This window comes from Scaptodrosophila lebanonensis, unplaced genomic scaffold (genome assembly GCF_003285725.1).
Source record: "Scaptodrosophila lebanonensis strain 11010-0011.00,11010-0021.00 unplaced genomic scaffold, SlebRS2 tig00001412-arrow-pilon, whole genome shotgun sequence".
NCBI lineage: Eukaryota > Metazoa > Arthropoda > Insecta > Diptera > Drosophilidae > Scaptodrosophila > Scaptodrosophila lebanonensis.
The window spans coordinates 11,198,681-11,217,828 of NW_022060739.1; the positions used below are offsets into that span (position 1 = coordinate 11,198,681).

Here is a 19,148-nt window from a genome sequence, read left to right on the forward strand (position 1 = left end):
TTGGTTTTGCAGGAGAAATGGATTCGTCACACAAACACGGGGCAGTGCTTACAGCGTGCCACACGGGACGATGCGAGCACGCCGCTGCTCCGGCCATGTGATTACTCCAAAGGCCAGCAATGGCTGATGGAGTCCAAGTTTAAGTGGCAGGCGCATTAGTGACGCTAGGACTCCATTCTAAGGACTTCCACTTTTGTGTTTTTTTCTCTGTTCATATGCGATCGCAGCTGCTTACAAGATTTCCAACACACATTACTTTCGTTCACTTCTAGTTTAGTTAAGTTTAGCTAAGTTTAGACTTAAGTTAAATGCCTCGATGTCTGTGGCAAATATGTCTTCCCAATTCAATGTACAGTGTCTCAAATCTTTGATAAGCCAACGAAAGCAAGGAATGCTTAAATTTATTATAAACTAAAGTTTTTCTCAACTTTAACTTCAGAAAACACCAAACTAAATTAAAATCTTTAGTTGTGTAATAAAAGAGTTACATATCTTTGAAAATTAGCCCCAACACTTCACAATATTGAACAGTCTCCTCTTCCAAATCTCTGCCTTTAATCAGCATTATAATTTGATCTGATCTAATAATCACGGTCTTCGATATATGAAAAAAGATCTTAGTTCATCTGAGGTATCATATTCTTTATTAGTTAATCCCTAGACTTTAGCATCAAAATCTTGACTGTAGCTTGTCACTACAATTCATTATACATAGTAATAGCACTTTCTTAGCTATTATTACTGTAAAGGGCTATGGTGCTTCTGAAATATGAACAGTTCTTTAAGATAATACTTGATAAGATGATGACACCTTTGAATGATGATGACTTTTCTTGAAGATGATGATACTCTTTAGTGATGGTACATCCTAGAAATAATGGTATATTTAAAAGATGACGATATTTCTTAAAGATGATGCTACGAATCTTGTTCTGAGTGACAGTCAAACCTGCTTGCTGGAGAATTTTATAATAATCCAACTGCTTAGCAGTATAAGAAGAAAGATTCTTGATTTCTTTCACAAGCTACCACGTGCGTTTTCTGCAAAATAATTACACTGACACTTATTATTTTTGCACCAATATTTTCTCTTAACTTCTTTATTGTTTCCTAAGCTGTGTCTTCAGATAAGATAATCTAAAAATGATTATAGAAAATAATAATGATTGAGACCTGCCACAAAGCTTCTTCATTCAAAGCTTTAACAAGCATTTGAGTCACTGTACGTGTTGTAGAGTTTAGTTTTATCTGATTTTGTCGAGATAACGAATTGTAAAATAATTACCCCTAACGTCGACCAAGTACCAAACGATTGGCATTTAAATGACAAAAGTGTGACAAAGGAGAAAAATAATATTGATATACATTTAGTATAAATGTATATACTTGTAAGCAGACCTGTTGGGGTGGTCCTCATGTGTCATAGGAAAACGAAACCCCAAACCGCAGCCCTCACCAATTTCTAGAGTTTTACCAGCTTAGAATTGCTTATGCCAACTTAAAGTTGGACACACAAGCACTCACCATATCTATACCGATGTAACATTCCTAGCTATATATACATACATACTATATAATGCCAGCGCACTTCTTGTTCGTTTTGAGTTGCGTTCGAGACTTGAGTTATAGTTGTCGGTTAATTTAATTAGATTTTATTTAGCACGCGAAACAGGTTGTATATTTTAGCGGAAAATCCAAATACTATATTGTGGCTTCTTTGGCATATTTTGAAGAAACTATTCTATTGCTTTAAACCAAAAAAAAAAAAAAGAAATTATATTACAAATAATTATGAAGAGCACGTTTTAGGCCCCATATCGTAAACGCTTCGAAATCATAATCATTATACAAAACTAAAACTAAAAAAATGCACGCATATCATAAATACAGTGTAAAAATGAAGAACTAAAGTCTATAAATTATCAAAAGGAATCCGTGAAAATGTTTGTTGTACATAATCTAAAGTAGCTATTAAAAATATACAACTAAAGTAAATATTTATATATACGTCTTACATATACTATATATACATATAGATGCGAAGCAAGCAAACTGTACTATAAAAGAAATATTGCGCCTAGCATTAAGTGTCGATGTAAGCTAAAGGTTTGCGTTTATACATAGACTTAATTCCCGATTTGCTTAGAAACATAATCACCCGCTCTAAAGCAGAGACGACAACTTAAAGACAATTAAAAAGAATATATAGTATATATATACGTGTACAACTACTAAAATTGCTCAAATGGACTTCAGCCCTTCCATTATTGTGTAAATATTATGTGTACGATCTAAAATAATAATATTCTCAATCAAAAGCAACCTGACTTTTCAAAGTATCCACAAAATAGCAAACGTAAAGCTCCCAACTCACCCAAAACACACAGTAAAACTTTTTAGATAAATTAATTTTTTAACAATAATACATCTATATGCTAGTTATACATAACTACAATATGTATGTAACTATTAGTAACTATTTTAACTGGTGACGGTGGTGCAATTTTAATTTTAGTCTATAAATATTAAACACCAAACAAATTCATTAAATTTTATGACCAGCAAGTGAAATGAAAGTTAAAATTAGGCAGACAGACAGACAGATGGGAAGGCCGACACACAAAATCTCCTAAATGAAAGGGTATATTATAGTCTATATACACCATATACATATATCTACTGTATACAACAATAAACCGCCTATATGTTTAACATTGTTGAGTAATATGTTTAGCTAAATATAATTTTATAATTTCAATGTAAAAGTGAAAGAAAGAAAAACTATTTTTCTCTTCTCATTTTTTATTTTTGTTCTGAAATTTTATAAATAAACAAAAATTTAAGAAAATTCCAAAAATCAACCATTTTTTATTCTATTCATAACGATAACGGAAGTAAGGAGCAAGCTGTCTGAGCCCGTGCAAGAAGAATTATCGAAGAGCGCTTCGGTATTTAGCTTCCGATATGGATTAACTTTTAAATGAACTGTTTACAACAATATAAATATTCCAATAAAGATATTGAGAGATACCTCAGGATATTCGGTATCCGATTGAAAATACTTGTACTATTATATATAAAAAGGTAATACTTTTTCGATTGATATTTAAGAGGAATTATTTAGCTACATGAGCTCAACAACTTTGTACAGCCTTTGAAAAGGATTTCGTATTGTTTAGGAAATAGTAGGTTTTTCTGATTGCTGAGTAATGACTTCACTTTTGTAGTATTTTTAACTTTTTAACGAAGCACTATACTATTCGGAATTGTTGTCTCTGTCTAATGTCCGGCATTCCCATGGAATGTTTTGATCTCTGCAGGTTCCGATTAGAATTTAAATACCTAGGGAATCGTTTTTGCCGACTCTTGATCTTTGTACTGGAGATAGCTTTTTCTAAAAAAAAGTCTGATTCTTCCAAATTTAACTTTGGAGGATTACTCATACCTTTATTCCAAGTGTCTCTTAGAAGCTGTCATGGCAGTATTCTTCACGATGGATTCCCGGTTACATATGTCTGTATATAATTATATAAAAGCCCCGCTCTTTCAAATCAAACACAATTCAACTTTCTCTTACTTATAAAAGTAAAATCCGTTTTTAATTTTTCACTTTTGCTTTACAAATAAGCACAAAACGTTGTAACCGGCGCGGCGCAAACCACAGAAAATTGCGAAGTTGGGAAACTTTTAGAGAACTAAAATAAACTAACAGTGCATGTGTTTACTGTTCCTTTGTTTCGCGCAGACGACGCACAGCGGAGCGCACGGATGCGGCGGCTGTCGTTGAGTAAACCCAAGCACCACCGGCCACTGTGCGCTTGCAGCGTTTGCAGGACCAGATGCCGACAACAGCGCGCTTCATGGAATCCTGCACGAAAATAAGTCAATTACTAAAAGTTTTTAATACTAGTTTAGGCCAGAGAACCCACCTTGCCGCAGAAGGAGCAGGTATATTTGCTGTGCTGGGTGATTTCCATTTTTTTGACCATCTTACGCAAAGAGGCACCATAGCGAGTACCATATTTACCAACGATTCCAACCTTCTTGGTGCGCTTGGCCTGTGGTGATAGGAAGAACGAAAACACAATTACCAATTTTGCAGTTGTTGGAGATAATATGCAGTTTACACACAAAATGCACACTTAAATATGTGGTTCATTTATAGATTGAGTTATCAAATATGTATTTTAACCACTTCCACTACGGATTACAAATATTTTTTGCGATTTTATCGAAATTACCATTTTTAAGTTGTTGATTTGTCAAAAATTTCAACAGGAAAGAGATGAGCAATGTGACCACATACAGAAACTGAAAAATACCGAAAAGTTTAGGTAATCTTGCAAAATACCACTTGAATTTTTTAATACTTGAAAAATATATAATAACATAAATAAATTTGCGATATATTTATTATTATGCAACAATAGCTGAATACCAGAAGGTCTTCAACTTATTTTAATATAAATAATGAATTAAAAAAGTTCGATTGCAATTTCGCGTTTGGATATAATTAAATAGATTTGTGCGAAGAATCATTTACAAGCAGTATTATCAACTTTAAATCTAAATAATTTGATGTTATGTTGCTGGGCTTGTAGAAAATATATCTATATAATAATATCACATATATAAATATGTAAGCACCAAATTTAAAAATTTTTAAAAGTTTTAGTAGGCATTGCATTTAAAATACTGCGTTGCGACTGACTGTTCTCTGACGTGAAGTTGGGTGCGCTTTAACGAGGGGGACTGACAAAAAGCTGCCTGCTAGCCAATGGCCATTCAGAACGACTCGGTCAACATAAATTTGTTTTTGATAGTTCTAATCAGCTGATGCGGCTGGTATCACGAGCGAGTCAGTTTACTACGTTTTTGCGCATCAAATGCAACGAAAGAGCAATAGCGATATTAACAATAGTAGCGAAAACAACGGCGCTGCGGAAATGCAATGCTGTACACTGCTCCAAGATGCAGCTGCCTATCAACCGGATACGCTGGATCTCAACACAGATGCCAAGGCGGCGCAATATTGGTTTGAAAAATTTCGTGAGTTGATTATAAAATTTGCCCAACAAGCGGTGGTCAGCCAAGTGGACGATGAAACGGCTGAGGACCGGGCGGCGCAATTTAAAGCGGCGTACCTGAAAAAGCTAAACGAATATCAGAGCAATATCGCCAAGAACAGCGGAAAGACTGTGTTGGGTACACGAGAGCTTCTTCAATTGAACGAAATACAATTGCGGCGCTTTGGCTTCACCGATCCTTGGCTGCGTCAGAAGCAGGTGGAGAACGCAACGGCCAAGGCACGCCTTAAAGACCGCTTGCAGGAGATCGATGCCATCGAGAATGATGATCTGCGTTGGACAGAGCTCGTCCGTGGAGTGCTGGCGGGCAACATGTTCGATTGGGGCGCTCAAGCTATAGCAAGCATTTTGGAACAGGACAGTACCTTTGGATTGCATGCGGCATTGGATCGAATAGAGCGTAGACCGTGGCTAGTTGACGATCTCGATGCGTGGCTGCAACGTCTACATGTAATGCCGCAGCAGTTGCCACACAAGTGTGCCGTCATCTTCGTGGACAACAGCGGCGTCGATGTAGTGCTCGGCGTGCTGCCCTTTGCGCGTGAGCTGCTCAAGCGTGGCACCAAAGTGCTGCTCTGCGCCAACAGTGAGCCCTCTCTAAATGACGTCACTAGTCGCGAACTGACGACCCTGTTGGACGACTGTGCTTGTCAGTGCAGTGTTTTGAGCACCGCCTGGTCAACGGGCCGTCTGCTTGTCTATGCGAACGGCCAGAGCGGACCCTGCCTGGATATGCGCGCCCTGCCCCAAGAGCTGTGCGACGCCATCACCGCCAATGAGACTGATCTGCTCGTCATCGAGGGCATGGGCCGAGCGGTTCATACCAATCTGAATGCCCGATTCAATTGCGAAACCCTAAAGCTGGCCGTGGTAAAGAATAATTGGCTGGCCAAATATTTGGGCGGCGATATGTTTGCGGTCATTTGCAAGTACGAGAATAGCTAATGCTGGAAGGCAGAAAACAGGTTGTTGTTGATCTTTTTATTTATAAAGGCGTGCGCCATTAATTTTAAAAATTATTGTTTATCCAAACTGAGATTTTTAGTTGTGTACATCATCCCAGTGTCTCTTATGTCTGTCTAACGGAAACGCGGTTGGACCGCGACGCCTATTCGACTGTACTCTAAATATATTACCAACAAACTGTTCCCATCACTTTTGATTTTGGTAATAACAGCGACGCCATTGCGGCCATGTAATTGTCTGATTACATAAAACAATGAACATTTGTTTGCTGCAACCATTATTGTCAATTGTTTTGGTTCGAGAAGGGGAGTAACTACTTACCTATTAATATTAATACATACATACCTAAGCAAACATTTAAATGATTAAAACAAAGCAAAGCAAATCTAAACCATAAACCACCAAGACTTTGTTTGTTTACCTACTAAGGCCCATCAAATTTTATCGGTCATGGTTTTAAAGTGGCTGATAAGCACAGCGATTGCTGCCTATATACAAAGTTGTATACTAAATACATACATACATACATATGTAAATGGGTATGTCTACTGATAACATATCTGGACTTTGTGGTGTGAATATTCAGTAAATCAAATTGTTTTGTAGCTATACAACGGACAGATATATGATGAGTAGGCGCGTGATTAAGTCCTCATTATAAAGTTGTGGCAAATATAATAAGAGGCTCATCACTATGATTTGCTCTGGGCTGATAAGACTGCTATGTACTTTAATTGACATATGTATGTACATATGTACATATTTATATTTGTGCTTTAAATACTTTTCATTTTGCTTCGACTTTCGGCCGAGCCAAGTGGTCGTTATCAGTATGCTATATGTACCCCGTAGGAAATGGTTATTGAACTTAAACAGAAGTGCAATCAGTGTGTGCGTTAATCTCATTAGGGTAATCAATAAATAATAAAATAGAGGAAAACGGCAGCAAAAGCTGCCAAGAGCAAATATCGAGAAGCAAAGCGAGGTTCTTACCGATAACAAGAGTTATTAGGATAATTGGCAATTACGATTTCGATAAGTCAAAAATCATCGATTACAGCCTTTGCATAAAATAAATTGAATTTTTTCGTAACTGTAACTAATTGGATTGGATTGGCTCGTTTCTATAAAATAAAGCAAAGAAAAGGCTTAAAGAGTACAAATGGCTCGCTAGGTGGAATATAAATAAACAAACAATAATGCTTACATGTTGAAAATGAGAAACAAATAGAGATTCCACAGTGCGTCGAAAAAAGCTTCGTATGAATAGAAATGATAATTTTGTTAGCTCTTGGAGTAATCTAAAAATACTTTTGAAAGTCATTTAAGTATATACAAAACAGATTGTTTACGTTATTTTGCATATTTTTTATTACTTTCTTCGTACTACATATATAGAGCAGTAAAATAATCTACAGAATTCGCAGATTATTTTTATTAATTATATCAGCGCGCTCAGACATCTTATCAAATAAATTAAGTAAAATTGGCAATAGCTGCTCGAAACAGTGTAGCCTCATTAAAGAGTTTGAAAATACAAAATGAATAGAAATAGTGATAAGTTAAAACAGTTAAATTTTAGTTTCTTTCAAATTTTCAAGAATAAGAAGAAAACTGTTATTGTTAACTCTTTTAACTAAATAGGTATTAACGATAAAAGTTAATTTGTAACTATATTTGTAAAGATTGAAAAAAAAATCGTTCAAAGGTCGGTTATAGTTTTAAGCAACTTTGAAAACTAATAAGTTATTAGTTTATTAAAATAATCATATGTCGATATTATTATTCCTATTATGTATAAATATTGAATAGAGACTTGTTTAAATAAATAAGAAAAAGTATTGGAAACCGTTTATTCTTGATTAGTTCGTGAATTTCCTTGATATTTGTAAATGTTGTAATCAAATACACTCTTCTTCCATGCTCAAAAACCAGAGACTCCACTTTTGAGCTAAAGAAGCAGCCTGAAATCTAATAATCATAAATACAAGTACAAGTCTTTTTCAATATCTCTTCCATACAACTTCCATACTCTCACATGTAAAAAAATTTTGTTTGAAATTCTTTTAAATATATACAAAGATAGATCGGTGAGCTGAGCTGCCGACGATGCCGCATCCCAGGCATCAGTTAAGATCCAGCGGCTGGGGCTGCACGCACGTGAAGCGCGGCAACATGTATCTGATTATAACGGTGGGCCTCCTGATTCTGCACATCGCACTCCTGCCGATATATCTCTATCTGACATGGCACCACAAGTATTGGCGTAAGCGTGGATTGATCACAGCCCGCCCGCTCACTCTGCTGGGCACCTATCCGGGCATATTGACGCGCTCGCGTAATCTCGTGCAGGACGTTCAGAAAGTATACAAGTGAGTATTGAAGATACCCTCATCGATGGTTACGATTTGATGAGTTTCATCAAACCCAGCAAGTACAAAGGAAAGCATCGCGCCGTGGGCGTCTTCGTCACCCGTCAGCCCCAAATACTGGTACTCGATCCACTGCTGGCACACGAAGTACTCGTAACAAACTTTCGATGCTATCGGGACTCCCTACCTAGTGATTACATCAAACACGCTAGAAGCGATAAATATGCGCGTCGTAATCCCTTCTGGGCTTCAGGAGAGACTTGGCGCATTCTGCGTTCGGATGGTCAGGCGGGCATCTGTACCCACCGACTGAAACAGGCGTATTCCATCTGGGAGCATAGTGGAAAGAAGCTGATGGAGTACTTGACCGAGCAGGTATCGCTCCACAACAATGTTGTGGAGGCACGAGACGTAAGTTGTCCTCTTTTTGAATATATAAAAAAGCCAAGAATACATAAAAAATTACAATCAATAGTAATAACTATACACTCAGAAATAAAGTAGCCTCCAAAGAAGTCACGTTGATTGCCAAATATTTAGAAATTAAACAAAATTGTAATGAAAACTGTTTGCTGAATGATTTTTAGGAGCAATTACTGAAACTATTTTAAATGCAAATCTGTCGACTTCCAGCTCTGCTTTCGCTACACTGCCGATGTTATGGCTGACTTTATTTGGGGCATCGATGTCGGCACACTGACTCGTCCCGGAGAGCGAAATAAGATTCAGGAAATGGCCAGCAAGTGGACCAACTATGCCTTCTATATGCTATCTATTTTCATGGCCTCTATAGTAGCACCCATAAGTCGCCTAATCTTGCGTTTGCGTTTCTATCCGAAAGATACAGATGATTTCTTCTCTAATCTTACCCATGAGTCCATCCAGCTTCGTCTCAGTGCTGGCGACTCCTGCAACCGCAATGACTATCTTTCCCATTTGCTGGAGCTGCGTGAGCTTAAGAACGCCAGTCACGACGATCTGGTGGGTCACGCATTGACTGTCATGCTGGACGGATACGACACTACGGGAGCGGCTTTACTACATGCGCTCTATTATGTATGTTTCTTTAACGCTTGCAAAACTAGAACTATAACTTGCAGAGAATTTAAATATTTTAAATTAATATTACTTTTCCTTTCGATACACACAGCTCTCGGGAAATTCCCAGGCACAACAAAAGCTGCGAAACGAACTTTTGCAGAATTTGAACAGCGACAAAAGTATTAGCTACGAACAGCTCTGTGGCTTGCCCTATCTGGAACAGTGTGTCTATGGTAAGTGCTATATGAATTTGTTTACTGGATTCCTAGCCTGTACTTACCGGTTTCTTTCGGATTCCCAGAGTCTTTACGACTGAGCAGTTTGATACCGCAGTATACGAAAATTTGTACGCGTCCCACAAACATTTTGCTCAACCCCCAAAAGATATTGGAGGTGGAGGAGGGCATGACGATCATGATTCCCAATTATCAGTTCCACCATGACAAACAATACTTCCCAGAACCGGAGGCCTTTCGGCCCGAACGTTTCGACGGCGGCTTACATCACGAGCTCATAAAACTTGGCCATTTACTACCGTTTAGCGATGGACCGCGTATTTGTATGGGTGCGTTATAAATGTGTCAAGTCTGGGGGTATAACCATGTAATATATATATCTGGGCTTATTATTTTAGGAAGACATTTGGCGCTGCTGACGCTGAAGTCGGCGTTGTTGCACATTATCAGCGAGTTTCAGGTAGTGCGTGGCAGAGAAAAGATCAGAGTTGGGGGCGACTCAGGTTTCGGGATTGTGCTGCAAGGCGATGTAAAACTGGAATTCCGACAATTCGTCAGATGAATCAAAGTTGTTTCCACCGATAATCAGGCTACCATTGATTTATATTGCTAACTGAAGAATAAGCGAAAAATAAATCCGATATCTGTATTTCATTTTAATATAATAAATGTTACTGCTGAAATTTTAAATAAATATTTAATATAAGCAGACAAAGTTTGAATAAAAAACCATTTATTTGTTTCATAATATAATAATAATATTTTATAACGCTAATATTTATGTACTCATTTATGTATAGTACATTTAAGTTTCATTGAATGTCTCAGTTCTTTAGTTGGTGAAGCCGTTCCACGATCGTTCGGGACACATTTTGAATGGATATCATGGAAAATTCAATCAGGTGTACCCCTAAGTGGCACTATTTTGCGAGGTTCCACTATACACCTCACTAGTATACAAGTATATCACAAAGTGTAGATTAAATCTTAATCTGTCTGCGTTCAAATAATGGGCCAAGTTGTTTGTGTTAAATTTGAATTATGCTACTAATTCTTACTTACAAGAACCAGAAAAAATGGCTTGATTGGCGATAATGAAGGTCTAATCTTTTCTTTTACTATCGTAGGGGAATCGACTGTTTTTATTAATTGTACCCAAAGGTGGAAAGGGTGTATAAGTAAGTCCGTCCGTCTGAATTTCAAAATCGGTTTGTTTACAGCAACCAATCTTGATGTGTAGATTCTGCTACTACGAAGGAAGCTCAGTTTTATGTTATTTACTTTTTATCATTTCACTATTCAAAAGTGTACTTAATCTGTAAGCAACTCTAAGCCCATATTTCAATTCAGATATTCTGAAGAAAAGCTTCTACTGTAACAATTTTGAGTCCGTGAGTCGACTTCCACTTTACTCTGTTTTGTACAGTGTATTTTATGTTCGCTGCAACTCGACTGAAATATGCCCTCACTTTTTGGCAGCTATTTATCAACACAGACTGATTTGAAGCTTATCAGCCTGTTGCTGAAATAGTTCTCGAACAGCAAATGCATCGATCTGTTTCATTAGCTTATAGACTCGACCTGCGTGATGTTGACACTAATTGCGTTGCTGCTGGGCGCATTGCACGTCGCCTTCTTCGGCGTCTATTTGTATCTCACGTGGCATCATCGGTACTGGCAGAAAAGGGGTTTGCTCACAGCCCAACCTCTGACGCTATTAGGCACCTATCCAGGCATATTGACGCGCTCACGTAATCTCGTGGAGGATATACAACAGGTGTACGAGTAAGTAACTAAGCTATATACAGCTGGGATGAGGATTTCATGATTTTAATTGACCCTAGCAAGTATAAGGGCAAGCATCGCGCCGTGGGCGTCTTCGTCACCCGTCAGCCCCAAATACTGGTACTCGATCCGCAACTGGCCCGCGAAGTCCTTGTCACTAACTTTCGCTGCTATCGGGACTCCCTACAAAGCGATTATATAAAAGATGCTAGGAGTGACAAGTATGCGCGTCGTAATCCCTTCTGGGCTGCGGGAGAGACTTGGCGCAGTCTGCGTTCGGATGGTCAGGCGGGCGTCTCTACCCACAGACTGAAACAGGCGTATTCCATCTGGGAACATAGTGGAAAGAAGCTGATGGAGTACTTGACCGAGCAGGTATCGCTCCACAACAATGTTGTGGAGACACGAGACGTAAGTTGCCTTTATTTCAGGATTTAATTTGCGAGACTGAGAACTGATTTAATGCAAATTGTTTGTCTCATCCCCAGCTCTGTTTTCGCTACACTGCCGATGTCATGGCTGACTTTATTTGGGGCATCGATGTCGGCACACTGAGCCGTCCTGAGGAGCCAAATAAGATGCAGGAAATGGCCAGCAAGTGGACCAGCTATGCCTTCTATATGTTATCCATTTTCATGGCCTCAATGGTGGCTCCCATTATTCGAATAATCTTGCGCATGCGTTTCTATCCGATGGAAACGGATGATTTCTTCTCCAATCTCACCCATGAGTCCATCAAGCTACGTCTCCGTGCTGGCGATTCCGGCAACCGAAAGGACTACCTATCGCATTTACTTCAATTGCGTGAGTCGAAGCTGGTCAGCCACGATGATTTGGTGGGACACGCGTTGACTGTCTTGCTAGATGGCTACGATACTACGGGATCGGCACTGATGCATGCGCTATATTATGTAAGTTGCTATTAATAGTTCATCCGAAAGAACTACAACTCTCTCCACATTTTCCCTAATAACCCTACATTGTCTTTTGAAACTTAAAAACAACAATAGTTGTAACTATTGGCATTTTTGTTTTGTATGTCCTCTAATTTCGATAAGAATTCACGATTCTAATTAAAACATTTTCATTTTAAATATAGTTTTTACCAGACAGTTCTATATTAGTTTAAATTCAAATCAATATCATTTTGTTCTTCTATCCACACAGCTCTCTGGAAATCCTGAAGTACAACAAAAGCTGCGAGACGAAATTTTGCAGAATTTGAACAGCGACAAAAGTATTAGCTACGAACAGCTCTGCGACTTGCCCTATCTGGAACAGTGTGTCTATGGTAAGTGCTATATGAATTTGTTTACTGGGTTCCTAGCCTGTACTTACCGGTTTCTTTCGGATTCCCAGAGTCTTTACGACTGAGCAGTTTGATACCGCAGTATACTAAAATTTGTACGCTTCCCACAAACATTTGCCTGAACCCTCAACAGATGTTGGAGGTGGAGGAGGGCATGACGATCATGATTCCCATATATCAGTTCCACCATGACAAAGAATACTTCCCAGAACCGGAGGTCTTCCGGCCCGAACGTTTCGACAATGGCTTACATCACGAGCTCACAAAACTTGGCCATCTGTTGCCGTTCAGCGATGGGCCTCGAATTTGTATGGGTGCGTTATAAATGTGTCAAGTCTGGGGGTATAACCATGTAATATATATATCTGGGCTTATTATTTTAGGAAGACGTTTGGCGCTGCTTACGCTGATGTCGGCGCTGTTGCACATTATCAGTGAGTTTGAGGTTGCGCGTGGCAGAGACAAGATTACAATCGGCGGAGACTCAGGTTTCGGGATTGTGCTGCAAGGCGATGTAAAACTTGAATTTCGACGATTCGTCAGATGAATCAAACTTGTTTAATTCTCTCAGCAGGTCATTAATAATTGAATTAAGTTAATAAATTAAGTTCTACGAGTATTAAAGAAAATTTTCTATTTTGCATATTCCTTTCATAGTTCGAAATTCAAAACGATTGCACTTTAAATGTGAAATTCTTTAATATTCGGGTGTAGATGATTTCCGCATGAGTTCTTCTAAGCTAGAAAAGGTTATGGGAAAAAAGAACAAGTATTCTAAACGGACCAAACCTTGTTATCATTTGTGCAGATGGATTGATAAAAAGCTCACGATTAATTCGATTTGCAGTGATCAAAAATATAGCTGATTTACACATATTCGTAGTGCTACGAGTTACGAAATTGGGAGTCGTAATAAGGTCTGTTTAATTCTTTCATTACGAATATACTAGCTAGATTAGTTAAGTATTTCATTCCCAGTGTCTAAAACAAACCAGTGCCTATGAAATTCGTTCGCCCCACTGTGAAACTTCTCTGTTATCAAGGGCATGGGCAGGGTGGCCTGGGGGGGAGCGTTGTCCCCTTTTACAAAAATTTTTGCCATACATATAAAGTCGACCACACGTTCATTATTATGACGCACTATTTCGCCTTAAAATGGGTCTGAGTTGGATTAGTTGAAGTTATTTTTTAAATGCATCGTGCATTAGTTAATCAAAATTTAATTTTTTTGTCCCCACCTTTGGTAAAAGCAGCCTACGCCCTTGTCTGTTATCAAAGGTTATATCACAAAATTTAGATTGAATCTTAGGCATTCTACATTAGAATGAGAGGCAAGCAAGTTACTTCAATCCCATGAATAAATAACGATAACAGCCTGTCAAAAGCATATTTCAATTATAATTAAAACCAGATTATTCGCCGTAGAGAGAGAGGGAGAGAGAGATAGAGCCCCTTCGGCGCCAAACAAGTATTTATACAGGGTGCCCCATCTTTTATGTCGGTATGTAAACATTGAATATCTTTGAAAATAAACAACCGATTTTCAAGTATGAGATATTTTTATTTAATTTGGTTCTGTACAATTTCTTGAACTGAGGTTTTCAACACTGGTCTACTCAAGTCAATCGGTTCACTAATGACAAAGTTATTCAATATTTACATACCGACATAAAAGGTGGCGCACCCTGTATATATAAGTGATCTGTCGATCTACACTGTAAAGTGTGGAGTTTATTTTCGTGTTTATGTTCCTATATATCTCACTCTTCAGAAGGTCATTATTACATACACAATTCCAGATACGGGTATGTGAACGGAGTGCAGGGTATTTTATGGTGTGCCTAGCTCAATAGGAATACTATATGCTCTGGTTTGTTTTGACAGCAACTTATCAGCTCATACTGAGTACAGGCTTTTATCAGCTCGTTGCTAATCAAATAGTTCAGGTAGAGCTATTGCATCGATCAGTAAGTAGTACGAGTTGGGAGCTCCGACCTGCGCGATGTTAACACTAATTGCGTTGCTCCTGGGCGTATTGCATGTGGCCTTCTTCGGCGTCTATTTGTATCTCACCTGGCACCATCGCTATTGGCAGAAGAGGGGCTTGATTACAGCCCGGCCCGTGACGCTGCTAGGCACCTATGTGGGGCTGTTTACGGGCGGACGAAGCTTTATGCATGAAGTGCAGGATGTCTATGAGTAAGTTTGGAGCAGCACTTAAGTGGCATTACCTAAAACGTTTTCTATTTGCTGCAGCAAATACAAGGGCAAAGAACGAGCTGTGGGTGTGTTTTTCACGCGTGAGCCACAAATACTGGTGTTGGATCCACAGCTAGCTCACGAGGTGCTAGTGACGAACTTCAGTGACTTCCGTGACACGATCAGCAGTACGTTTGTTGGGTATGTGAGATCCGATAGGTTTGTGATACGGAATCCGTTCTTCACGACCGGCGACGACTGGAAGAGACGGCGTACAGACATAGGTGGCGGACTCACGTCCAATAAACTGAAGCAGGCCTATGCGATTTGGGAACAAAGCGGCAACAAGCTGCTCAACTATATGGAACAACTAATAGAGAAGGAGGGGAATGTCATTGAAACCAGAGATGTAAGTGAGGCTGAAGAGAGTTATTCATTTATTGAATTGATATTACTTATAGCTCTGTTATCGCTACTCGGCCGATGCTATGGCCGATTTTATTTGGGGCATTGATGCGGGCACGTTGACTGCTGGCATCAATGCGTCCAGTCATTTCCAGAAGGTGTCCAGCACCTGGACAGTGAAAGTGTTTAGCAACTTTACGCTCTTCTCTCAAACGGTCATTGCGCCATTTGTACGAAAATTGTTTCAGTTACGATTTTTCCCGAAGCAAACGGATGAGTTCTTCCTGCAACTTACAGCGGATGCCGTCCAAATGCGTCTGAAGTCAGGCTCTGGAGCACAGCGCTCCGATTATCTCTCACATATGGTGCAATTGATGGAACAGAAGGGTGCTACGAATGATGACCTTGTGGGGCACGCTCTCACGGTTCTGCTGGACGGCTACGAGACTTCGACGGGTGTGCTTTACCAAATGCTCTACATGGTAAATAGTTGCGTATTTAGGCTCTTCATTTGCATTCAAAACATATTCCTATCAGCTGGGCGAATACCCTGAAGTACAGCAGAAATTGAGAGCGGAAATTGTTGACGCACTCGCGGCTGATAAGAACATTAGTTACGAGCAGCTGACGACTCTCCCCTATCTGGATCAGTGTGTTAATGGTGTGTTGAAATGATTATTTAATCTATTAAATATCTAACAAATCATAAACGCAGAATCTCTGCGCCTATCCAGTATCATAGGAACACTGACAAAGCTCTGCACCAAGGCCACAACCATCGATTTGGATAATGGCAGAAAGTTGCAAGTGGAGCCCGGTACCAGCATTATGGTGCCGGCCTATCAATTCCATAACGATGCAAGCTACTACCCGGAACCGGAAGTGTTTAAGCCCGAACGCTTTGAAAATGGGGCGCACAACGAGTGCACCAAGCGGGGATATTTCTTGCCCTTTGGCGATGGACCACGCATTTGTCTGGGTGAGTTCAAAATAATATAATGAAAAAAAGTTCCATAAAAAGTTGTCAATCAACAAGTATAGCATAGATGGGATATCACTAATATGCTATATTTAATATAATTGTCTTTTCAGGAATGCGCCTTGGACTGCTGAATATAAAAATGGCGCTTTTTCGCATCCTTTCCGAGTACGAAGTCTTGCAGACTAAAAAGGTGCCTAAGACAGCCGATTCGGTGCTTGGCTTGTATCTAAATGGTGATATTGAATTGAAATACAATAAATTGAATAAATAAATAAAATATTGTTCTCAACATTAAGTGGGTCACACACCAATATGGTCTGATACTTTCGCTTGTGTCGGCTTCTCATTGCTGGAGCTTGCAATATTCGTAGAGAGCGTGTGTTGGACTTTTGGGGCCAACCGCAGCCAAATTTAATTTAGCGCAAACCAACCGCAGACCAACTGACACCAAAGACAACACCTCGTCTCACACCACACCACAGCAAAGCACAGCACCCCATCCCATCCCGATCCCATTCCCTGCACTAACCAGGCCGCAAATGGGGAGAGGTCGTCGCCTGTTTTATATTTTCATATTGGGAGCGACCGCATGCAGTGGACGCCACAATGCCACTTTGTATGTATGTTTGTGGCTTTATATGAATGCATGTACATACATACGAGTATATAGCATAACTACACACATATATACTTTGTGTATGTGTGTGTGTGTGTGTGTGTGTGTGTTTCACAGGCCTTGCCTCTCTCTTTCATTTTTATTTACTTTTTCGCCCTTGTTTTGCAACAAGCCACAAAATTTCATTTGAGCTCGCAATATGGCGCATTTAAATTTCGCATTTGTTGCTCTTGTTGTTGTCTTTTATATTTTTTTGTGCATTTTGTAAACAAGCTGCCACAGCACGCCGACAAACATACATAAAACGCGCATATAAAAACCTAAATGCATAAAGTTATTGCCAGCAAAACAAGAAGCGCAAATAAATAAATACATAAAGGAGAGAGTGCGCTAGAATTTAATTTTATGATGCATCGTTTTATTTATTACTCTAAACAAATGGAGACTTAAATGAATTTGCAATTCATACGCTCTTGTGTGCATTTGTTCTTGCTGTCGATGCACAGGTGTTGAACATAATTGTTGTCTTAAGGCAAAGCTAACTGTAACGGAAATTGATGATTGTTCTAGTTGGGAACTAAATCTTAACAAAGCTGATATAGCACTAGATAGATGTAAGGAAAGGTATGTTATAAACAAATATTAACATCTTGAAAAGTTATATAAAAACCAATAGGGATTTGTATGTATCAAGCACTTACAAGAATTAGCAGCCGAATAAATGCCGAGACTTTTTTGTTTCATAAACTTTAATTATATTGTTATTATTTACAACAACTTAAATTAAACTTATAGAAAAATGCAAATACAGCTTAAACTAGGAGAGCCCGGCAAGAAAATTATTAAAAATGCGCCAGCCTAAAAGTATGCAATTTAAATTGGAAGGGCCAGAGGCGTGCCCCGCTTGCAGGATAATAAATATGAAATAAATAGGATTAAAAATATTGCATTTTATGTTTAAAAATAATTAATATACAAGATCGCGTAATGAAAAACACAATGGGTGTTTTTCGGAACCAAATTATTGATTGAAAAAGAATCTAGTAATAACCTCTAAATTGGATAAATAAGTATATTGGTAGACCTTTGTTTTAAACTTCTTTCAAATAGTTTACGTTTCGCAATATCTGTATAGTCTTAACAGTAAGTAAGTGTTAGAAAATGTATTTTGCCATTAATTGAAGGAAAATGATGAAACAATACGAATCTATTTTATTTCATGCTAATTAAAATCAGAAATTTTTTTTACCCAGTAGCCAAAGCGTTCTAATTTACAGAACACACACATTCAGTTTTCTAGATTCTTTTGTGCTGTAAACACACATGTTTTGGGAATTCCTATTCAAAATTAAAAAGTGCAGTTTTTCGAATTTAATCAATTTATACCAAGAGTTTCATTATGGATTTGACAACAGAAGAGATGATGCAGTTTGAGAATGGATTCAACATACTCAATCGGGATGGCGATGGAAGTGTCACTAGCAAGGAATTGGGGGCGTTTATACGCGCACTCGGTCTGACTCCCAATGAGAACGAGATGCAGGCCATGATCAACGAGGCAGATCTGGATGGCAATGGGTCTATTGAGTTTCCGGAGTTCTTGGCCATGCTTACCCAGAAGATGTGCAACACTGCCAATGATGATGAGTTGCGCGAGGCATTTCGCATACTCGATAAGAGCAGCAACGGTTACATAACGTTAGAGGACCTGAAATTTGTCATGACAAATTTGGGACAAAAGGCGACCGATGATGAGTTGGAAGAGCTGATACGCGATGCTGATGCGGACCAAGATGGTTGCCTGAACTATGAAGAGTTTGTGACTATGATGACGGAAAGGCAGGAATAAGAATATAGTTTGTGAAGCCAACACGCAATTCAACTAAATTAATAAAAGTGAGCAGTCAGATGGCGAACAATATATATTTGTTCTTTCCTTGACATCTACGGGTGTGTGAAAATAAATATCACGTTGTTGTGCATTTCCTGGGAATTACACCGCCCCCTCACAAACGTCCAGGCTAGCAACCGTAAAAGCTTAATGACTGTTGTACTTAATGTGCACAAAAAATAATGTATTCACCAAAATAAAAATAGAAAAATGCTACTTTCAGCGCCACTTGGGCTCACTATGAGGCTGAGGCAGAGGC

General features: G+C 38.9%; 6 protein-coding genes and 1 pseudogene across 9 annotated transcripts in view; 6 read left to right on the forward strand and 1 right to left on the reverse strand.

Annotated features, from left to right (window-relative positions):
- The window catches only part of LOC115631009 (polypeptide N-acetylgalactosaminyltransferase 5), a 33,623-nt gene extending 30,766 nt beyond the window's left edge, over positions 1-2,857 (forward strand). For all 4 annotated transcript variants that reach the window (XM_030527612.1, XM_030527613.1, XM_030527614.1 and 1 more), the window contains one exon: positions 13-2,857. In XM_030527612.1, the coding sequence (XP_030383472.1) occupies positions 13-159 (147 nt within the window). In that variant the 3' untranslated portion in view covers positions 160-2,857. The remainder of the gene's footprint in view (positions 1-12) is intronic.
- Positions 2,858-3,567: 710 nt separating this feature from the next.
- Positions 3,568-4,311, reverse strand: LOC115631576 (60S ribosomal protein L37a). The gene is made up of 3 exons (XM_030528368.1): positions 4,242-4,311; positions 3,930-4,058; positions 3,568-3,868 (listed from the first exon to the last, which is right to left on the reverse strand). Exons 1-3 carry the CDS (start codon positions 4,242-4,244, stop codon positions 3,722-3,724), a joined length of 279 nt encoding a protein of 92 aa, XP_030384228.1. The 5' UTR covers positions 4,245-4,311; the 3' UTR covers positions 3,568-3,721.
- A 480-nt stretch (positions 4,312-4,791) lies between these two features.
- On the forward strand, positions 4,792-6,451 carry LOC115631487 (pantothenate kinase 4). The gene has a single exon (XM_030528243.1). The coding sequence runs from the start codon at positions 4,887-4,889 to the stop codon at positions 6,030-6,032; it is 1,146 nt and encodes a 381-aa protein (XP_030384103.1). The 5' UTR covers positions 4,792-4,886; the 3' UTR covers positions 6,033-6,451.
- Positions 6,452-8,050: 1,599 nt separating this feature from the next.
- On the forward strand, positions 8,051-10,392 carry LOC115631284 (probable cytochrome P450 309a2). Its single transcript, XM_030527997.1, has 6 exons — positions 8,051-8,425; positions 8,485-8,836; positions 9,059-9,481; positions 9,576-9,699; positions 9,768-10,031; positions 10,101-10,392. Exons 1-6 carry the CDS (start codon positions 8,163-8,165, stop codon positions 10,262-10,264), a joined length of 1,590 nt encoding a protein of 529 aa, XP_030383857.1. The 5' UTR covers positions 8,051-8,162; the 3' UTR covers positions 10,265-10,392.
- Positions 10,393-11,290: 898 nt separating this feature from the next.
- On the forward strand, positions 11,291-13,441 carry LOC115631368 (probable cytochrome P450 309a2). Its single transcript, XM_030528086.1, has 6 exons — positions 11,291-11,487; positions 11,547-11,898; positions 11,976-12,398; positions 12,655-12,778; positions 12,847-13,110; positions 13,180-13,441. The coding sequence occupies exons 1-6, from the start codon at positions 11,291-11,293 to the stop codon at positions 13,341-13,343; spliced, it is 1,524 nt and encodes a 507-aa protein (XP_030383946.1). The 3' UTR covers positions 13,344-13,441.
- A 1,333-nt stretch (positions 13,442-14,774) lies between these two features.
- LOC115631556 (probable cytochrome P450 309a1) lies at positions 14,775-16,677 on the forward strand. Its single transcript, XM_030528343.1, has 6 exons — positions 14,775-14,995; positions 15,053-15,404; positions 15,457-15,882; positions 15,938-16,061; positions 16,116-16,379; positions 16,493-16,677. Exons 1-6 carry the CDS (start codon positions 14,799-14,801, stop codon positions 16,651-16,653), a joined length of 1,524 nt encoding a protein of 507 aa, XP_030384203.1. The 5' UTR covers positions 14,775-14,798; the 3' UTR covers positions 16,654-16,677.
- A 1,655-nt stretch (positions 16,678-18,332) lies between these two features.
- LOC115631794 lies at positions 18,333-18,921 on the forward strand (annotated as a pseudogene).
- Positions 18,922-19,148: the final 227 nt, after the last annotated feature.